General features: G+C 48.7%; 1 protein-coding gene across 1 annotated transcript in view; it reads left to right on the top strand.

Annotated features, from left to right (window-relative positions):
- Window positions 1-20658, top strand: part of CUNH10orf90 (chromosome unknown C10orf90 homolog) — a 258338-nt gene that overhangs the window by 201909 nt on the left and 35771 nt on the right. The window contains exons 5-6 of the mRNA XM_078150690.1: window positions 11755-11951; window positions 13059-13239. Of these exons, the coding sequence (XP_078006816.1) occupies window positions 11755-11951; window positions 13059-13239 (378 nt within the window). The remainder of the gene's footprint in view (window positions 1-11754; window positions 11952-13058; window positions 13240-20658) is intronic.

Below are 20658 nucleotides of genomic sequence, written 5' to 3' on the forward strand. Positions count from 1 at the left end.
ATGGGGCTCCACCCAACAGACTTGTTCCTTGTGTCAAATATAAACGAGGGTCGGGTTTGGCCTTGAAATGTAGTGTCACAGAGGCAAAGAGGTGGGAACAACTCTCTTACTATTGAGTATGAAGGTCAAATGAGGTCCTGACTGTGCCCGGTTGGCACGACCACAGAATGGCAGGCGCTTCCGGCTTCCCCAGTGCCTGCCATTTTAATGGGATGTGAAGGGCAGGACAATGTTTTCCTGGTTTATCAGTACTGTGCTCCAGGTGGCTGACCATGGGCAGAAGGCAGAGTCGGAGCTGGACACTGGCTAGCCTGAGGGCTGGGGGCCCAGGGCAGTGCCCAGGAATCACCACGCTGAATATACTGTGCAAGTGAGCATCGGTCTGGGAATGTCACCGGGGCAGGACAAGGAGGTGAACATCACCCACCTGAAGCCAGAAGCATTGGAAACAGAATTTCCAGCTGAAAGCAGTCTTACTGGCCCCCCGGCCAGCCCCTTCATGGTGCAGATACGGAAACTGAGGCCACACAGGCAGTAAGTCGGTGCTAGGTGGGGGCTGCTAGCTAGGTAGAGCACTGAGCCTGGAGTCAAGAAGACCTGAGTTCAAATCTAGTCTCACACACATATTAGCTGTATGATCCTGAGCAAGTCACTGAATTTCTGTCTGCCTCATTTCCCTCAGCTGTAAAATGGAGATGATATGAGCATCAAATGAGATATTTGTAAAGCGTTTTGTAAACCTCAAAGCACCATCTAATTGCTAAGTGTTATCATTGTTTTTAGCCAAGTCAGGATTTGAATCCAGACCCTTGGATTCCACATTCATCCTGCTTTCATCCTACCATGATGAGTCTCTCCTAGCCAAGACTGTATGGTCCAGATGAATGGCCAGAGTTAAATCCAGGACAAGCCCAGCTGCCCAAAGGGTCGGTGGAAGCTCCAGAATGCTAAGGATAACGGGCAGTAGGTTCAGACTGACAGGCTCAAGGCCCTTGACGTTATCACAAGAAATCTGGTATAATAACCACGGGTGCTGGATTTTGAGTTGAAAGACCCAAGTTCAAATCCAGCTCTTCTAACCAGCTGAGAGGCTGCGGATAACCCACCACATCCCTCAGTGCCTCACTGTACTGGGCAAAATGAGAAGCCTGGGGAAGGTGGTTGTGAAGGTCCCTTAAAGACACACCCCTGTGTGACTCAGGTGTGGACTCTCCAGGGCCTGGTCTGGAAATCCCTGTACATCTTGCTTGGCTCTATAGAAAGGCCTGGAAAGGGTCCAAGGTGATAGGGCCCATGGAGCCCCGTCTAGTGGCTTCAGAGAGCATTCATCCACATGGCCCTTGTCCACTCACCAGCCTTTCCTTTTGTCTCCCCTCGTCTTGTCCGTCCCCAGGATGGCCTCTTCTCTTTCCCCTGGAGTTCTGTTTGCTGCAGAAGCTTCTGGTGGAAGAACGTCTTGAAATGATATTCTCTTTCTAAACTGTGTTGCGGGGGTCTTCTCCGATCCGCCCCCATCCCACCCTCCCCTTTCCCATCATTAGCACTCTCTGACTCTTGGAATAACTTTTTATTCATTTGTAGCTCCATTTTATTTACCTTCATTTATTTACAGGCTGTAGCCCCTGGATGGAATGTCAGTTCCTGGGGGTCAGAGTCTGCTTTGTTTCCATCTCTGTATCCCAGCATCTGTCATGGTGCCTGGAACATAACAGGTACTTTCTAAATACTTGCTTAATTGAAGGAGAGTAGACCTCTTCACCAGCATAGCCTTTTCCAGGGAAGTTGGCCCTATTTACCAGGGAGAATGGACTGTTCCTCCTTAACAAGGTCCAGAAGGATTTCAATACAAAAGAACATGGTCTGAAGAACATGGGAAGGATTCTGGCCAGTTCCAAGAGGCTGGATAGGGGAAGAATGTTACCCAGAGTGGAGAGAGAAGAAGGGCCACTGGACACTGAGCTAAGTAAATAACATGGCCAGCTTTCCTGGAAGACAAGGGGTGGGTCACTCTAACCAGGAGGAAGCCACCTTCTTCCAAGGAAGGGTGATGTGGAGGCCTGCTGGCTATTGGAGAAAGAAGAGACAAGGATGGGGTAGTCAGGCGGTGACGCCCTGCTCAGAGGGGCTGGGCAATTCTGCATTGACTTGACAATAACAATGAAGATGGCTGCAGCTCGGGATAGAGATGAGAGAAGGGCCCCATCTGGTGATTCATGAGACCACAGGGGATATGGCCAGAAGAAAGCCAAGGAATACTCTCGAGGATTAAAGAATCTCAGGAAAGGGGCAAAAGCCTGTAGGAGCCCAGATGGCGTTTTCATCATTGCAGCTGAATGAAGGCAGGAATTTTGGAAGAGAAAGGCAATTTGATTGGGATTGGGGTTAGAAAGGCAATGGAAGTCAATCATTCTTCAGGCTCATGCCACCACCAACTGGCCACTCCCCTGCCCTCCAGAGCACACCATCAATCGGCTCTCCACTGGCCCTTTGAGTAAGCAGTTTAATTGAATTGGATTTAATAGAATCCAAAGCATTAAATGCATGCAAAAGTGAATGGAAATTCCATTTGATCCCCAGACTCAGCCCTTCCCAAAGGCAGAAACTACTACGGCCTGGAGTTCATCTCACAGTCTATCTTTCTATTTCTCTGTGAAAAAAAAGGAAAAATAAATGCATGTCTTCTTCCTGGCCTGGGTGTTTACTTACCTCAAGGCTCAAAGAATACTCCTTTTCGTTCAGTCAGAGCTCAGATTGGACACGAGAGAAACCGGGCAAAAGAACCACTTTTTCCCAAAGAACTGTGCTATCCGCAGAGCCCAAGAGCAGCCCACCAACAAGCATTGTTTAAGTACCTACTCTGGGCTAAGCTCTGAGGATACAAGAACAAGGAATGAGGTCATCGGTCTTGGAAAGAAGGATGTGCTCTAACATGGAGACAACAGGCATGCAGGGAAGAAAGGCCAGCGTATGAGGAGATACACATAAGCATACAGAAATATATACACATGTATGTATACATAGGTATATATATATGTATATACAGACGTACAGACGTACATGTATATACATAGATAGACAGTGCAGTGGATAGAGTGCCAGGCCTGGAGGCAGGAAGACTCATCTTCCTGAGGTCAAATCTGGCCTCAGACACTTACTAGCTGTGTGACCCTGGCAAAGTCACTTAACCCTGTCTGCCTCAATTTCCTCTTCTACGAAATGCACTGGAGAAGAAAATGACAAACCACTCCCGTAACTTTGCTAAGAAAACCCTTCCAATGGTGTCATGAAGAATCAGACACAACTGAAAAATGACCAGACAACAACATACACATATGATGCATACATAGATTAACAATTTATTTTTGTCTACGTATATTGTATATGCTCACATGTATGTATATATGTGTGTGTGCATGCATGTATATATGTATGTATAGTGAATAAAAACAAGTTGACCTGTGGTGGGAGGATATGTTGTAAGGGAGAATCTTATCACACTGGGACTATCTATACAGGGTTCTGAGAAGTCCTGGTGTGGAAACACCTTTGCCCTATGGAGTTCGGCTCCTCATTTGTACTTCGTCATTTTAGAAGGGGCATCGAGGGAGGAAGTGACATGCAGACACCTGTTATGTCAAAGGTAGGACTTGAGATCCTAGGTTTAGAACTGGCAGAGACTGCAGATGAGGAAACTGAGTCCCAGAGAGGTAGTGACTTGCCCAGGTTGTCATAGGATTTGGTGTCAGAGGAACAAATCCATCCCTCTTTTCTGCTAGAGCACTCCAGCCTTCCTGACTCCGTGGCCCGCACCCTATCCATTATGCCACATTGCCTCTTGTAAAAACTGAGCACCCATTTTTCAGATTGGGCTGAACTTTTTCTTTTCTTTTTGTTTGCAAATTGGATCTGAGTCAGGATAAAAAGGCCTGAGCTTCCAGAGCTGGGCGTTGGGACTGTGTTGCTTTGCATACCTTGAGTTATTGCTGTCTCCTTCTCTTCCGGATGTCTTTGTATGCAGCTTTAAGAAACATCCAGTCCTTAGGAACAGACTCCTCTGTGTGTGTGTACGTGGGTGTAGTTGTGTGTGGGGGGGTGAGTGTGCGGTGGTGAGTGTGTGGGTGTACATGGACTTTAATTCTGCCCCTCCTCCAATGCACGTTGGGTTCTCTGTTCCTGCACTCCAAGGCTCTGTGTCCGTATAATAGAAAAAACAGCTCTAGCTCCTAGTCCAGTTACTGCTCTCCATATCCTCAGAGGGGTTTGTGGATTTCCACTTTGCCGGGAATTAGATATGCAAGGCCAGATATTGTCAGTGAGAGCTGCCTGCCTCATTCCCCACACAGTATCCTGGAAATTTACCCCAGAACTGGCAAACTCGGTCTCTCATCTTGGTCCGGTCTTTCCCTCGTCTCTGTGTGGTGTATGAGCTTGGGAGGCTCTTGGTGCAGATCCTGGGCTGGCTGCAAGAGGGGAGGGGCTGGGGGGGCTGGTTGTTTGTTCCTCTGGCTGCTCCCCATGTTCCTACTCCCCTGTCTCAGCCCCAGTGAGAACCCATCTTACCCTGGAAAGCCACAGGGAGTAGATTTCTCTTCCAGTGAAGGGCTCTCACTGCTCCTCACTCAAGCCCCATCTCGTGGGAAGGGAATAGAGGTGAGGGCACTGAACGCGCCCTTCCACACGAGGACCAGTCTGGTGGCTGTTCTTCCGCACCCACCAGAGACCTTGTTTTCTGTAACAGAAGCTCTGCCTCAATGTTCGGTTTTCCAGGCAGGCAGTGCTCAGTTCCCCTTGCCATGTCTCCTCCTTTACGGAGTGATGAGTGTCCTGGGTTCCCGATGTCTGCCCTGTTTCTCTTCCCATTTCCTCAGGCCACTGGCCGGGACTCGGCCTTTACCATGGCCCTCATCTTCAGGGTAAACGAGCATTGTGAGTCTTGCAGCAGCATCTTTGAAATCCAGGCTCCCACCATGGCATTGGCAGCCCCCTCATTGTGCACCCTTCTCCATCTCTGCCATTCTCTGCTCTGTGCCTGGGTGACTTGTTCCTATCATCATGGCATTTCTGAATTGAGACCCGGCAGAGCAGCTAAGGCAATTAGGATCTCTGAGCAGGAATTAGTATGGGGCAAGCAGCGGGGTCCTGAGCTGATGCTTCGTGGAGACAGGTAAAGTCTTCACTGACTCCAGAGGCTTTAAACCTAGAAGGACCTCAGAGACCATCTGGCCCACCCCTCTCATTTTACAGATGAGGCAACTAAGGCCGGGGAAGAAAAGGGACTTGCCCAAAATCACATGGGTAATAAATAGATTCTATGCTGAAAGGATCGTCTGAGCCAATCCTTGGATTTTATAGATAAGATGAGACCCAGAGAGGGGAAGGGACTTTTCCCAATTCACACCAGTATCAGGTAGTGAACTGGAAAGTGAACCTAAGTCTTCTGATGCCCAATCTCTTTCCATTCCATGTTACCAAAAAGATGGTTATGATTAGACCAGTTAAAAAGCAGAGGAATCTCCCAACTGGGTGTGCTCTGTAACAAAGAGGAAGGATTCTGTGGCTTTCTCCTTCCCAGCATGCTGTATGGAGTCCCTGCAGAAGATGGACTTGGGCGGCCTGGAGAGAAGCTGCCCAGGCTCAGCAGGGCAGGCCCCCTGAATCACTGGAGGGAAGGGGGTCTTGCACATGAGTTCACAGACCCACTGCGTGGGAGCTGCTTGGCTGGCTCCCAACCAATTTTTTTTAAACTTTCATTTCCTGCCAATATCATTCTCAAAAAGGAAGCACTTTAATTACAGATGTTACAGCTAGACTACCAAAACCGAATCACATTTCAATACTTTAATGAAGATTTGTCTTCCCCATGGGGTCTAGATGGCAACCCCTTCCCATGGTCCCATCTTGTATAACCCTTGTTCAAATACTTCCATGAATAATCTCCCAACCCCCCCCAAGATGTTAAAGGGCCCCCCCCCTTTCTGGTTCTCTTAGTTTCTTGGGGAAACCATTCCAACCACTGAGCTATCCATCCTTCTATTATTTCTCACTCAAGAAAGACAATCAACCTACTTTCTTTTTTCTGATCATATCTTTTCCTCATGAGCTATTTTATGCTATTCTTTGAACATAATTATGGTGAAGTTAATTTCTTCATGGCCCAAGTCCTTCACTTTGCCTTTCTCATTGATATGGACACAGTCCCCACTCCAACAGTGTGGATGCCATGCCGTCAGCACTTCCTCCTCTGTGGCCCATAGAGCCCCTACAGAGGGCCATCACTATGTTGGAGGCCTTCTTCTATGGTGGGGTTCTTCACCTGGGGACTCCAAACTTCTTTTTAAAAAAATACCTCATTAATTGTATTTCCACATAATTGGTTTCCTTTATAATCCTATGTAATTTATCTTACGAATTTTTAAACATTGGGCTTCTCCAGACTCTCATAGGGGTCTATGACCCCCAAAAGGTTACCTACCCCAGAGTAAACTCTAGTCCTCAATAGAATGGCCCTTCATGTGGGTAACCCTGCTCTGCTTGGCTCAGACGTCAGAACCAGGAGCTTTGGTAGAAGTGGCAAAGAGAAATTGAGGCTTGTTGTCAGAGAAAAAGTTTCTGACCAATGAAAAGAGTCTTGAAGTGGTGTGGGCTGCCTCCTCCGTCCTTGGAAAGTGCACAGCCAATGGCTGGATGAGGTATATGGCAGAGGAGACAGAAGTGAGGCCTCTGGGTTCCTTCCAAATCTCAAACTCTATGATTGGTCAAAAGCATCAATTATGGTCCTGTCTTTTTCTGTGAGACAGTGGTGCCTCCAGGGGCTACTGAGAAGCACATCTCTCTTGGCCTTCATGTTGAATTGTCCCCCAGAGGAGTATGGTTTTAGACTTCTTGTGTCTGCTTTTAATCATTTTCCCCTCTATTTTCCCTCTTGTAGTCACAAAATCCCAGAATCCTTCAATTTGAGAGTTGGAAGAGAGTTCAAGGCCTTCTAGTCTCAGCCTTAAAGGAAAGGCATCTGTGTCACATCTCAATACATAGTCATGCAGCTTCTACCTGCAGACCAATGAGGAGGGGGGACCTCCTACCCCTTGAGGGAGCCCTTCTGGGCAGCTCAAATCACCTGGACATCGGATGAGCCTGACCACCCATTGCTCCTAGCTCTGTCCTCTGGAGCCCCTCCCCACACCAGCCCTTATGATCCCTGAAGCTAGTCCCTGCACCCTCCTTCTCCCTGCCCACAGTCGTCTCTTTTTGACAACCACTTGTCACAGTTTCTTGTGTGTGTGGCTGTATCTCCCTGCCCGTCTCTGCCCTTGAGCTGACTGTGTCCTTCTGTGGGCTTGGAAAGCAGAGATCCAGCACTGCTGGAATTGTAATGAACTGTCTGAGGACCTGCCTTGGGACAAGAGCATGAGCTTTAAAACAAGGACTCTTCCCTCCACTCGCTCCCGGTGATCTCTTAAGCTCCCTTGCACCGATTTCTCCCATGCTAAGCAGATAACTCTAGGCTGAGTTGTGGGGACAAAAGGAGATGGCACAGTTTGGGAAGATGTCCATCTCCAGGGGTTTTAAGTGTGTTTTGTTTGGCTTTAAGATGAAAAAAAATTATTGACATCCTCCTTCTTCCTGACAATTGTCCTCTAAAACAAGAGAGAAAAAAAAGAAAGAAAAATAGACACCTCAGCAAAACAAAGCAATGTATCACACAACAACAACAGAGTCTACCAGCACATGTACATGTGATCCACACCCATAGTTCTCTGCTGCAATGAGGCAGGAGATCACTCTTTGTTTGGGACCTATTTCCACAGTTACAGCTATGCCATATTCAGCTCTGTGGTTTGGGGCTTTTTTGTTGTCATGATTTTTGTTCCTTTCATCAAATGGTTTACGTTTTTAAAATAAAGGTTGACACTTAAGAAGATTAACCCTTAAGTATAACCCAAACTCAGTATCTAGAGGAGCCCATAATAGTAGCTGGCATTTATACGGGCCATTAAGGTTTACTAATAGCTAACATCGGGGCAGCTGGGTGGCACAGTGGATAGAGCTCTGGCCTTGGAGTAAGAAGGACCTGAGTTCAAATCCGGCCTCAGACATGTAACACTCACGAGCTGTGTGGCTCTAGGCAAGTCGCTTAACCCTGGTTGCCTCACCAAAAAGCAAGCAAACAAACTAACAGCTAACATGGTTGTAGTACTCTGAGGTTTTCAAAGCCCTTTCACTCCCACTTTGTCAACTGAGTCTTCCAGCAGCCCTGGGGGTGAACACCGCAGGTATTTTGATAGAGGCATCATGCATTTGGAGACTGGAGAACCCCAGGCTCAAACACAGCCTGTAATATTTTGTCTGTGTCACTTTGTGAGCATTCCCCAGCCCTCCTGAGCCTCTCTGCTTTCTCATCAATGAAACCAGACTGGCAAGTGGTCCTTGAGTCCAAGAGAAAAGGCTGACCCAAGGTTTCACAGGTCAGAAGACACAAGTCCAAAGATGGAAATGGACTTTACAGACTTTCAAGGGAGCTATATACATGGCAGTTATAATTATCCCCATTTTATGGATGAGGAAACTGAGGCTCAGAAAGGCTAGCAGGTTTCATATGATTTTCCACAGGAAAGCTAAGTGTTGGGGACAGGATTCAAACCCAGGTGTTTCCTATTCTTGGGAGCTCTCTATGGAATACCGGCTCTCTCTGACGTATGGTACAGTGGAATCTAAAGCCCAAACACGATGTGGGGAGTTTTATGGACTTCCATGTTCATGATATTTCTTAAAAAATGAATTTTGCTAACTATTCTTCCCAAGTATTTGACAAGATTTGGACCCAATCTGCCAGGAAATCATTTGCCATCTTAAGGCTTTCTGTGTAGGTGTAAAGAAAGCAGAAGAGAACACAGCCCCTCCCTCTCCCCCCTCCCCAGATACCTCTCCCCTCCACAGTTTATGTGTTTAAGCTCTGAGGTTCATCCCATGTCTTCACAGTCAAGTAATAACAGAGAAATCAATGGCTTCGCCTCTATCATCTCATTGGAGCACTGTTGCTCTACCTTCTGTCCGAATAGAATTTCAGAGAAAGTCCCTGTGTCTGTACAACGTATAAGGGAAATGGGTTGGGGGCCAGAGAGCTGCCTAATGGGCTGATATCCCTGGAGTCAGAGCCAGGGTACCTGGCGCCCAGCTCTGGGACATCTGTGTAGAGCCGTTAGAATTCAATGTACAAGATAAGGGGGTTCCTTCGGGTTTTTTTAGCATGACTTTCATCTTATTTTTGGTAGAAACAAAAGCGTTTTCTGGAAGCACCATGATGCAACAGGGAAAGCGGTGCATGGCTTTGTCTGCGTCCCCACTGGGACCAGCCCCCATAACTGAGTTCGCTCCTGACGTTCCGGCTCTCCAAAAGATGATTATCAGTCTAACAAGTCTCTGGGATCTCAAGAGAGTCAGCCACAGCCCTTTCTGAAATCCCCAGCCCCCTCATCTGAGTGTCTCTGTCCCCTAAATGCTCGGCCTCCCTCTGCACAGGAAGAGATTGAGGTGCCAATAAAAAGCCATTTTCCCCAAGGTAAGCAGCCACGAAGGTAGGCGGTAGAATACTCCTGTCGATAACGTTCATAGCACGAGGTAGACAAGAGCTCCTGCCCCACTGAGGGCCTGATGTTCTGCCTTGCTTGGGTGTCACTGGGACAACCCGGGAAAGGGCTCAGCCCCAAGCCGCTGCCCCTGCGCAGGTAACACAGGACACGGAAGCCGAGGCTGCTTCATCAAGGCTTAGGAAGCAGGAGGGATGGGTGAGGTCCTCCAGTGCTCCAAGTCCCAAAGGTCTGGAGACCAGGGACACAGCCCAAGAAGGGCCTGACATCAGTCAGCTCACAAGCATTTATTAAGCATTGACTGTGTGCTTAGCGCTGGGATGCAAACAGAGGCACACGCTCAGTCCCTGCCTGGCTAGAGGTGGTGGGCAGGTGGGGTAACAACGTACAAATAACATATGTGCAGGATAGATGGATAGGAACCTCGGAGGGAGGGGGACACCTGCAAAAGGTCACCTGGAGTGACCAGGGGCCAAGAAACTTCACAGAGCCTCAAAACAGCACTTAAACTACATGTTAAATTCTCTCTGTCTCTGTCTCTGTCTTTGTCTCTGTCTCCCTGTGTGTGTCTCTCTGTCTCTCTCTCTCTCTGTCTCTCTCGCTCTCTCTCTCTCTCTCTCTCTCTCTCTCTCTCTCTCTCTCTCTCTCTCTGTCTCTCTCTCTGTCTTTCTTCCCCCGAAGTCTCATTTCCTCTCTCCCTTTAACTCCTCCCTCTCACTCCTTCCCTTTCCCTCTCTCTCTTCCTCTCTGTCACCCTCTCCCTCTCTCTCTTTCTCCCTCTTCTTTCTCTTCCTTTTTCTTCTCCTTTTTTCTTTTCTCATTCTCTCCCTCTTTTTCTTTCTCTCCCTCTTCCTCTCTCTCTCCCTCACCCTCTTTCTCTCTCATTCTCTCCCTATCCCTCTCTATCTCCCTCTTTTCCTTTCTTCCTCCTCTTCCTCTCCTTTCTCTCTCCTTCTCTCCCTCTCTTCCTCCCTCTGTCCCTCATCCTCCTTCTCTCTCATTGTCTCACTAGCCTTCTCCATCTCTTTTCCTTTTTCCCTCTTCCTCTGCCTCTCTCTCCTTCATTCTCTCCCTCTTTCTCATTCTCTTCCTTCCTCTGTTTCTCTCTCATCCTCTCCATATCCCTCATTGTGGTGTAGAGGAGACCCCAGAGCCTTCAAGGCCATTCCAGAGGAGCCCCAGCTCTAGTGGGTCCTAGAGAGATGGAAAGACTTTCTGTATAAGTCCAGAAATGGCATGTGCCCAGCTGAGCTCTGAGAAGCTCACCAAAGGTGGTCCCTAGAGGTTTTTGGCCACAGCTACTGTCAAAGACCGTCAACCAGCTTGGGAGAAGGGCTGCTGTCTTCAGCACGCAGCCTGATGAAATCCCAGATCTCTGACAGGGTGAAGGCCATAGACAGGAGACTGCGGCAAGGGTTGGGTGTCTGGGTCAGTGCTGAGTTAGAAACCAGATTTCTCCCTTGCTTCCAGGATCCCATTTTGCGCTTTAGAGGACAGTTCTTTTTTTCTACCACATGCCTGTCCCTGGGCGCTCATCGTCAGGGCCCACTAAATCCTCAGTGGTGATTGATTCATTTGTCCCTCTCCTCCCCTGTTGGGCAGAGACCAGTCACAAGCCCCGTCATAGGGCATCCCTTGTACTGATGCCCTGATTTCTTGAACTTTTTCCTAAAGTGGTGCCAGACTAGACCTCAAGAAGGTCATTAACAATACTGCAGAAGAAAGTCATTCTAATTAACCACAAAAAGTCCGCGATGATCTTGGGACAAGCTAAAGGGAGTGAAGAATAATACGATCCCCCTTCTTTGTCTTCTGCCATTAGAGCACAAACAGGAGAGAGATTCATATACTGTACCCCACAACTGAACTGGGATAATGATGAAAGATGATTTGAGAGTGAAGCACAGAACAGAACAATGTGTTTTTCAGAGAGAGCAAAGAGCTGTTTTTAAGTCACAAATCAAGGTAGATCCCAAAAGGTCTTATTAGCACCCCCTGGAGTCGAGCTTAATGGGAGCAGTGCTCCCTGGGACCCAGGGCTGTGCTTAGACAAGACCCTTCTGCTTGACAAGACCCATTAATGAGCTTCCGGCTTGCTGTGTCTAATGGAGCTCAGGCCGGGCAGCACCTCCCAGGGTGCCCTAAATGGATTTGTGCCTTTCTCTTTTAGGGGATTATAGATGCTGTGACCTGGTTGTGAAACTCCAAGAATGTCGCAGGCCCAGCGAAGAGAGGAGGATGACCCCAGAGTCCCCAGCAGCCCCCTCAGAGCCCATGAGCCCGGAGAAGCCAGAGCCACCCCTGGAGAAGGATGCGAGCCTGGAGCCAGAGATCAGTGCCTTCCCTGTCCACTCCCTGACCCTGAGGGTAAAGGCTGCAGTGCCTCCTTTTTTGGGTGTGAGAGGTTTCTGGGGAAGTCCCTGAGGACCTGAGTGCTCCCCAAGCTCCCCCCCCTCGGTCCTCCTTGGATGTGCTCATTCTTCTGGTAACCAATGACGTGGAGGGGAGAGGGAATCTAGAGGAGCCTTCTGGACCTGAAACCTACCATTCCGTTCATTTTGCTCAATAGCGTACTGGACGGGGCCTCACCCAGGACAGCACCATCAGGGGCCTTGGACTGGGGGCTCGAGTGCCTGCTCTGATGCCCAGTTCTGCCACTTTCTGGTTGCCTTGGGTAAATCATGCTTGTCTCTGGGTCCTCGCAGGCACCTGCCCCAGTGATCACCACGGTTTCCTCATCAGCTTTCTGACCTCGGACTCTGATGTTGGAGCTGACAATGGGCAATGGGTTCATTTCAATCCCTTCCCCCAATTTTGTTTCAAAGATGAGGAACCTTAGACCCAAAGAGGGAGAGCAGCTTGTTCAGAATCACCCAAGTGGTCAATGGAGGAGCTGGGATTTGAACCCAGGGTTTCTCTGGCTCCAAATCCAGCCCTCCACGACTGGGCCATCTGCCTCTTCTCGTCTGACTGAGTAGCAAATGGGCTTCGTCTTGAAGAGATGAGGTCATTCTGTCCCCCACTGTGTCCAGGATTCTATGCCTCCTACGTGCTCCAAAGTTTCTTCTTTGCTCTTAGCACATTTTCTTAGGCCTCTTCTACCCACTGGAGCCCAAGGGGACTGCATGCCTTTTTCCCTTCCCCACCCATCCCTCTTTGTCCTACAGAATAGAGGACCACCCAGGCTGGTCCATTGTTGGTGATAAACGTGCTTGAAATTAGCGGGTGGGAATTGGTGTTCCCCCAGCTAGCCCAGATGCGAGTCCCCATTAGACCCCACAGCCACAAGGAAAGCTCTGCCAGCCCCTTTGATAGCCATGGCCTGCATTCCCCACCTGTGGTAAAGCTGGGAGGGGGGACTTGAACCTTGAGCCATGCTCTCCCACCATCCCCCTCACTAGGCTGCGTTACACAGATGTCTGGCCCCTCCGGCCTTCGCCCGCAACAATAAAATGTTCCCTCTGTTGCCCTCAGGAAGCTCTCGAGGTCCACAAGCCTCAGTTTATCTCTCGTTCGCAAGAACGGTTGAGAAAACTCGAAAGCATGGCTCAGCAGAGGAAAGCCCAACGAGGCGAAAGCCCCCGGAAGAAACCAAGCCCACTGCCCCTGCGAACCGCGAAGAAGAAGCAATACACCATCCCTCATCCTCTCAGTGGTGAGTCTTCCCCGCCCCTGCTGTGCCGCCCGGCCTGGGACTGGCTTCCAGGAAACGGAGAATGCTAGGGGAGAGACTTTCATCCTGGGAATTTCCCACGGAGCGCGAGAATCCAGTTTGGACGTTTCCATGGAAAGCGAAGCAGGGAGTTTTTCTTTTCACCTTTGGGAATGTCAGGTCCTGCTGCCAAGCCTCAGGCCCTCATGCACCTATGAGTACATGGGCTCCCCAGACAGAGCAACAGCCCATAGACACCTCCCTCCATGGCCAGAGCAATGGAACAGCAAATCCTCCTTTTTCAGCTGCTGAGGGAAGAGACGTGTTTGCTTTCTTTGGTCCATGGGTTGCTGCTTTAGCCAGGGAGCTTTTCTCCTCCTGCTGATACGTGTCTCAGGACCTGTCTCACTGGCACAGGGCCACCAAATCTTGGGCCCAGGGAGTCAACAAAGGGGCCTTCTTCCTTGTTGTGGACACTGTCATTTCTTGATGCCTCACCTTGAGGTCCCATTCACAGGGTGCAACCACCCACAGGCTGGCACCCTCTGATTACTGTGTGCCCCTCTGGGCTGGCACCCTCTGATCACTGTGTGCCCCTCTGGGCTGGCACCCTCTGATCACTGTGTGCCCCTCTGGGCTGGTACCCTCTGATCACTGTGTGCCCCTCTCTGAGGCCTACTTTCCCTCCTCAGTGCTGACGGGGATACAGGCTGGACTCCCTGGTAGACAAGCCACCCTTTTCCCTGGTACAGTGATACTTATCCCTTATACCCCTGTCCCTTGCCCCCACACCCAAACGGAATTTTCCCTGGGAGTTGAGATTACTAGTGTCGTCTATTACTTGAACTGTTGGCTAGGCTTCTCAACATGACAGAATGAACCAGGATGTCCGTGGCCTGGCCTGACCATCTCCTCCACTTAGCAATGAGACATCAGGCAGGGACTCTGGGGAGAAAGGTGTCACACACCCATGGCCTGGTGGTGGGGTTACATTCTGCCATCTGGACTAATTTGAGGAAGGAAGTTCATTTCTATTAATTCCAAGATAGGCTTCAAGCAAAGAAGGGGATTCACGCACACACAGCACATCTATGATGGCATTGATATTTGGAAATTCCCTTACCTCTGGTGCTAGCGCATGGAAATATAGATAGATTGGGGTAATAATTGATTAAAAAAAAACAAAATCAGTATTGTTAATGGTCCAACATCGACCTGGTAGGGAGTTCCCAAGGAAGCGCCACTGGGATCTGGGCAAGGCTCTGTGCTACTTACCATTTTTATATTAAAAGTAAACAATATTGGGGGGCAGCTAGGTGGGGCAGTGGATAGAGCATTGGTCCTGGAGTCAGGAGGACCTGAGTTCAAATCCAGCCCCAGACACATGATACTCACTAGCTGTGTGACTGTAGGCAAGTCACTTAACCTCAATTACCTCACAAAAAAAAGTAAACAATATTGGCTAAGATATATTGAATAAAGACAAGGTTTACAAGGTTCTCAGGTAAGGTGACCAATACTAGCAGATCCCAACACACACTAGCATTGGGCTGGATCTAACCAGGTGAAATTCAGCAGGGTTCAGAAGTCTAGGTTGGCTGAGGCACAGCTGGACAGGAGTTTGCCTGAAAAAGGTCTCAGAATTGTGGTGATCTTCAGATTCCATGAGTCAGCACTGAATCATAAACTTGCTAAGGGCAGGGATCAACTTTTGCCTTTCTTTTTACTTGTCTTGCACATAGTAGGTGCTTAATTAAATGTTTGTTGACTGACTGAATGTGACCTCAAGCAGTATGAAGGAAGGCCCAGTTTCTAGGAATAGGTGGTAGCCCTGCTGTTCAGAGTAGATCCAGACTGTCATGTTCAGTTCTTGGCCCCAAGGGTCAAGAAGGACATGGATCAGTGGGATTGGCCAGAGGAGGACATCGAGGCTGGTCAAGAGCCTTGAGCCAGGCCGTACGAGGGTCACTTGGAGGAGCCGGACAGGTTTAGCCTGGAGAAGACTGGGGAGGGGGTGAGAAGTGCCTCCAAGTATTTCAAGGGCTAGTATAAAAAGATCATATTGGGAGGGACCAGTGGAGGAGAAATGAGAAGTTAGAAAGGGGCTAATCCAGGCCTGATGTGCCGGCAGGCCCACAGTGAAATGGGCTCCTCCTCCTCCTGGGAGTCCTCAGGCAGGGGCCAGATGCCCACTCCAGAAGCTCATTCTAGGGAGCTCTCCTGGCTCGGCCTCAAAGGCCACCTGGGTCCCTTCCAGGCCTGGAATTCTATGATAGCCCCAGTTCATCTAAGTACGTCTGTTGTAGGACAGGACAGCATGAGATTTCTGATTCCCGTTTTCCACACGAGAAAGCCTCAGCAGGGTGTTGGAGGTAAGAAAAGACAGGCAGGATTTGAACCCAGGTCCTCTGACTCCAGCTTCCTGGGCTGCTCCATCTGAGCTCTGGGAAGTTCACAGATCCCTCAGAATGCTGGGCCCAGGTGGCTCTGAGGTGAACAAGCCAGATTTATGCCTGGTTGTCTGTGGTGTTCCATGCTCAGACCTCTAGCCCACTGCATTCCCAGGAAATTATTGTGGCCCCTCAGGAGGTGAAGCCCAAGATGTGTGTGATGGGGAGAATCCGGGAAGATAAAAGTGTCCTGACATGCAGCCCAGCAAATATTCCAAGGGTCTTGGTAGCTGGTGGCTCAGGGAGAGCCAAGAGGAGCGTGAGCTGTAGAGCAGGGCTGCGGGCTCTGTGCCATCAACAGCCCACCTTAGAAAATCAGCACCTTGCCAGTCGAGAGTGAGCAGCTCCTTTCCTGGGATCCTCAGCCCCTCCTACAGTGTGGACATACAGTAGGTGTACAATTAGTGCCCGTTAACGGATGGCCTGATTGTATGAGGAGCTCTAGAAATGTGGATGAAAACAGGAGTGAGTCCTTGGTATTTAGGCAAAACCACAGGGGCTTGACTCCTTTCTAGCTATTGCCTCTAACTCTCATTTCTTTCTTTAAAAAAATTGAAAAGGAGATTTTATTAATGCATTTTCTTTCACTAGATCTATGATTTCATTGGTCTAGGTAACTCCCAGTGAGAAGACTCCCTCTATCAATGGAGTTCAGCAAATCTTCTGGAAGTTAGGGAGTTACTCAAGGCAGAGAGGGGTGAGGTGGTCCGCCCAGGGTCACACAGCCAGGAGGTGGCAGGGGCAGGGCCTGAACCCGAGGTCTGTCTTCCTCTGAGACCAGCTCTAGCCACTAGGAAACACTGTCTCTCAAGATACATTTGGTTTTTGTTCTGTAATACACCCCTCCTCTCTCCTTCCCCTGCCAAATCTCACCCTTGTTCCAGAGGAAAACCTGACTCAGTGACCTCAGAACCCAACGTGGCCAACATTCTGCTACAGTAGGCCCCTACCTCTTGCCAGGAGGGGAGAGCTAGACTTCATTATCTGCTCTGCTGTCTAGCCTGGCTCTACCCGACCATGCACCCTGCATTCCAGCCCAACCCTCCTGCTGCTTCCTGCTTCCCCATATAGGAGGTCCCATTTCCCAGGTCTTTGCTCAGGCTGTCTCCCCTCCTTTTAGAATTCTTTGTAACCTTCAAGGTTCAGACCAAATACCACTTTGTACATGAGGCTTTCACTAATGCCACCTCACTCCAGTTCATAGGATCCTAGTTCTAGAGATGGAAAGTACCCTAGAGGCCATGGAGTCCAACCCATTTTATGGATGAGGAAACTGAAGCTGAAAGAGAGGAATTAACTAGATACAGCTAAGTGGTGCCATAGTTCATAGAGTGCTGGTCCTGGAGTCAGGAAAACCTGAGCTCAAATCCAGCTTTAGACGCTACTAGCTGTGTGACCCTGGGCAAGTCACTTAATTTCTGTCTGCCTTGGTTTCCTCAACTGTGCAATGGAAATAATAATGGCACCTACTCCACTGAGTGAGAATCAAATGAGATAACAATTGTAAAGTAATTAGCACAGTGCTTGGCCCCTAATAGGTACCATAGTCCCTTCCCCCACCTAGCTGGAACATAGTAGGCACTTAATAAATGCTTGTTGATATGAAGTGACTTGGAGTCAAGAAGACCTGATTTTTGAATATTGCCTCAGACACTAGCTGTATGACTTTGAGAGAATCACTCATCCTCCCTGAGGGGCTTTCCTCATCTGTAAAATGGGCTTGGGAGTCAGGATTTGGCCTCAGACACTTGACACTTACTAGCCGCGTGACTCTGGGCAAGTCACTCAACCCTAATTACCTCACCAAAAAAAAAAAAGCAAAAACATAAAATAAAATAAAATGAGCATATTAATGGCCCCTACCTCATAGGATTGCTGTGTCAAATGAGGTCGTTCACTCTGCAAGCGGGAAAGTGCAGAATGAATGTCACCAATCAGCTCGTCATCAGCATCATTCTAATGGCTGTTCTTGCTAGAGGAGATCGCCGCGCCCCCAGGGACTGCTTGACGTGGCCTAGGAGCTGCCGCTCCCGCGCACACCGCACTGTGCTTTCTGCTTCTGACCCTCCCTTTCGACTCTCCCCAGAATGTTTGTCTTCCGGCTGAGAGTTTGCAGATTTTCCCTTCCTGCCTATATTTTGCTAAACAAGGTAACACTGGAATCCTTAACCTTAGATAAGCCTGGGAGAAAGTGAGAGTGAGGCCTCATTAAATGAACAGACAGTATGGATTTTGTCTGGGACAGGTCTTCCGGCAGCAAATGCCTACATTTTCTTTATAAGCTTACTTCATTCATAGCCCGCATGCTTGAGTGACCCCTGGCCACAGTGTCAAGGAGGCTTTGGGGCTGTTATTTGTTTGTTTAAAAAAAGAAAACATTCTTTCTTTCTCTCTGGCATTGCTGGAGTGAGCTAGCTTGGCCGGGCCGCGGCAGAAGCCCAGAGCTGGGCAGGGGCGCGCAGGGCAGCGAGTCAAGGAACATGACTCTGGTGTCCATAGGGTTGTTGACCCAGAGATCTCTCCTTTCATGGGTGAGAAAATGGATTCCCAGGGGGTGGGAGTGACTTCGCCACCAGAGGTCAGAGAGGGGGATTTGAGTCCACGGTCTCTGACTCCAAAGCCTGAGCTCTTCCCACCATGCGCACAGCTTGTTTGTTGGAAGGATGTTCTGGCTGACCGGCGAGGTGGACTAAAGTGAGAAGAGCTAACTTCCCATTGGCTGATGAGGCAGAGAAGCATCAGCGTCCGCTCCAGTCCTGGCCAAGGTAGACACAAGGGGGACTTGTGGATCCCTACTCAGACACCATCTTTGTAACCGCTCACTGAAGCTTCTCTGAGCCTCAGCTTTCTCCTGTGGGCAAATGAGAGGTTTGACTGAAATGGTCTATGATCCTATGACCAGAAGGAAACTTGAGAGCAAGCCATGAGATGGTTCTGTCAAGCCAATAACAACCGGCCTATATTTTTCCTACCTGAGACTCCAAGGAAGGGAAAAAGGAAACACAGCTATTGAGCACTTAATGTATACCAGGCATGGTGCTAAGCATTGATGATACAAAGACAAGCAAAAAGAAAGACAGTGGCTGCCTTCAGGGAGCTTACATTCTAATGGGGGATGACAGCCCCACCTCTTCAACAACAGTAAGCCCTGCCATTATTATTCCTATTTTACAGATGAGGAAACCGAGGCAGGAAGCGGTGAAGTGACTTACCCTAGGTTACCTAGCTAGTAAATGTTTGAGTCTGGATTTGAACTCAGGTGTTCCTGACCCAAGGCCAGCGCTTTCTTGCCACGATCATGCCGTGCTACAGTGGCGTGAATGAGATGAGCATAATTTCTCTGTCCAGGGATAAATTAAAAGAAGGAGCCCTGTACTGGAGGGGGGTCAGAGGACCTGGGTTCAACGCCAAATTTTGCCATTTAAGGTTGGAAGTAGGAAGCAGTTGTAGAGTTTATCCTGTTCAACCCCTTTATTTTGTGAGGAAGGAAGTTGAGTCCCAGAGAGGGGCCTGCAGGTAGTAAAGAGCCAGAATTTGAGCTCAGGTCCTAGTAAACGGCCATTTCTCTGCCTCACGTTGCTCCTCCACGGGTGTGATTTGTCCTCTGAGCTAAGCCCATGTGATCACGAGCCATACGGTGTTAAAAGGCTCACCTTTCGAATTCCTAGTGTATGACCTTAAGTAAGTCACTTTGCCTTTCTGGGCCTCATTTTCCTCAACTGAAATGGAGAGATTGGGCTAGCATGATTGCTAAGGTCCTTTTCAGCTCGAAACTGTTGCATAAATGACTTTCAGAACAAGGCAAATGACCTTTTTAACCAAGTCCTTCTTCCTCTGTAGCAATGTTGTTAGACCAAAATACATTTAGAACTCACTGCATGTCCCTTCCCTACTACCTAATTGGATTGCCTTAAAAAAAAAAAAGACGTAGTGAAGGCTTTTATTATAAGCCTAGTAACCACCAATAAAAATAAACATTCACACAAACACAATGAAAATGAAGTCATATATAAGATCATAAGCTCCAAGTTATTCATTTTTTAAATCTTGCCTATTAACATTAAGCAAAAACATCTTGTTGGAATCCATCTCCTTTTCCAACTTTATTTTTAGGTGCATATTTTTTTCTAATCCAATCATTTATTAAGAACCCACTGTGTTCTAGGAACTGTATTACCTTCTGTCAGCCCAAATGTCCAATGAGAAATAGTGTCTGCCCTCAAGGAGCTTGAATGTGGGTTGGGGGTGAGAAGGAGAACACAACATGTGAACAGATATATGTGTCCACGATCACAGGAGATGGAGAGAGCACTAACATTTGGGGGTAGAAGGAAAGAGCCCCAGGCCTGGAGTCAGGAAAACCTGAGTTCAAATCCATCCTCAGACACTTACTAGCTGTGTGGACATGGGCAAGTCATTAACTCTGCCTCAATTTTCTCATCTGTAAAATGAAATGACAAACCACTCTGGTATCTCTGACAAGAAAACCCCACATGGGGTGACAAAGAGTTGGACGTGACTGAGACGAATGAACAGCAACCAAAGTGAAAGCTTTATGTAGGAGACGATGCCATAGCTGTGCTCGGAAGGACCCTCTAGGCTCTCAGACACAGAGGGAAAAGGTGAGAGCATCAGCCAGTGCCAAGGTCCAGGGTGTTTCTGTCATTATCGTTAGCATCCTTACTATCTTCACATTTGTGCAGTGACAGTCACTGTGTATCCTCCTTCCATCTCTCTGTCTCTCTGTCTGTCTGTCTCTCCCTCTCCCTCCCTCTCTCTCTCTCTCTCTCTCTCTCTCTCTCTCTCTCTCTCTTCTCTCTCTCTCTTTCTCATTCCCCCAATTCTCAAGGTACAGCACACCACAGCACAGACTAAGAACCTTGTGGCTCCTGACTGAGGACCAGCCTAAAAGGGGAAAGGCTCATCACGGAGCTTTCTTCCCTGGGCTTCGCTCCAATTCACTTCAATATTA

Source organism: Phascolarctos cinereus, unplaced genomic scaffold (genome assembly GCF_003287225.1).
Source record: "Phascolarctos cinereus isolate Bilbo 61053 unplaced genomic scaffold, phaCin_HiC Scaffold_3;HRSCAF=262, whole genome shotgun sequence".
Taxonomy (NCBI): domain Eukaryota; kingdom Metazoa; phylum Chordata; class Mammalia; order Diprotodontia; family Phascolarctidae; genus Phascolarctos; species Phascolarctos cinereus.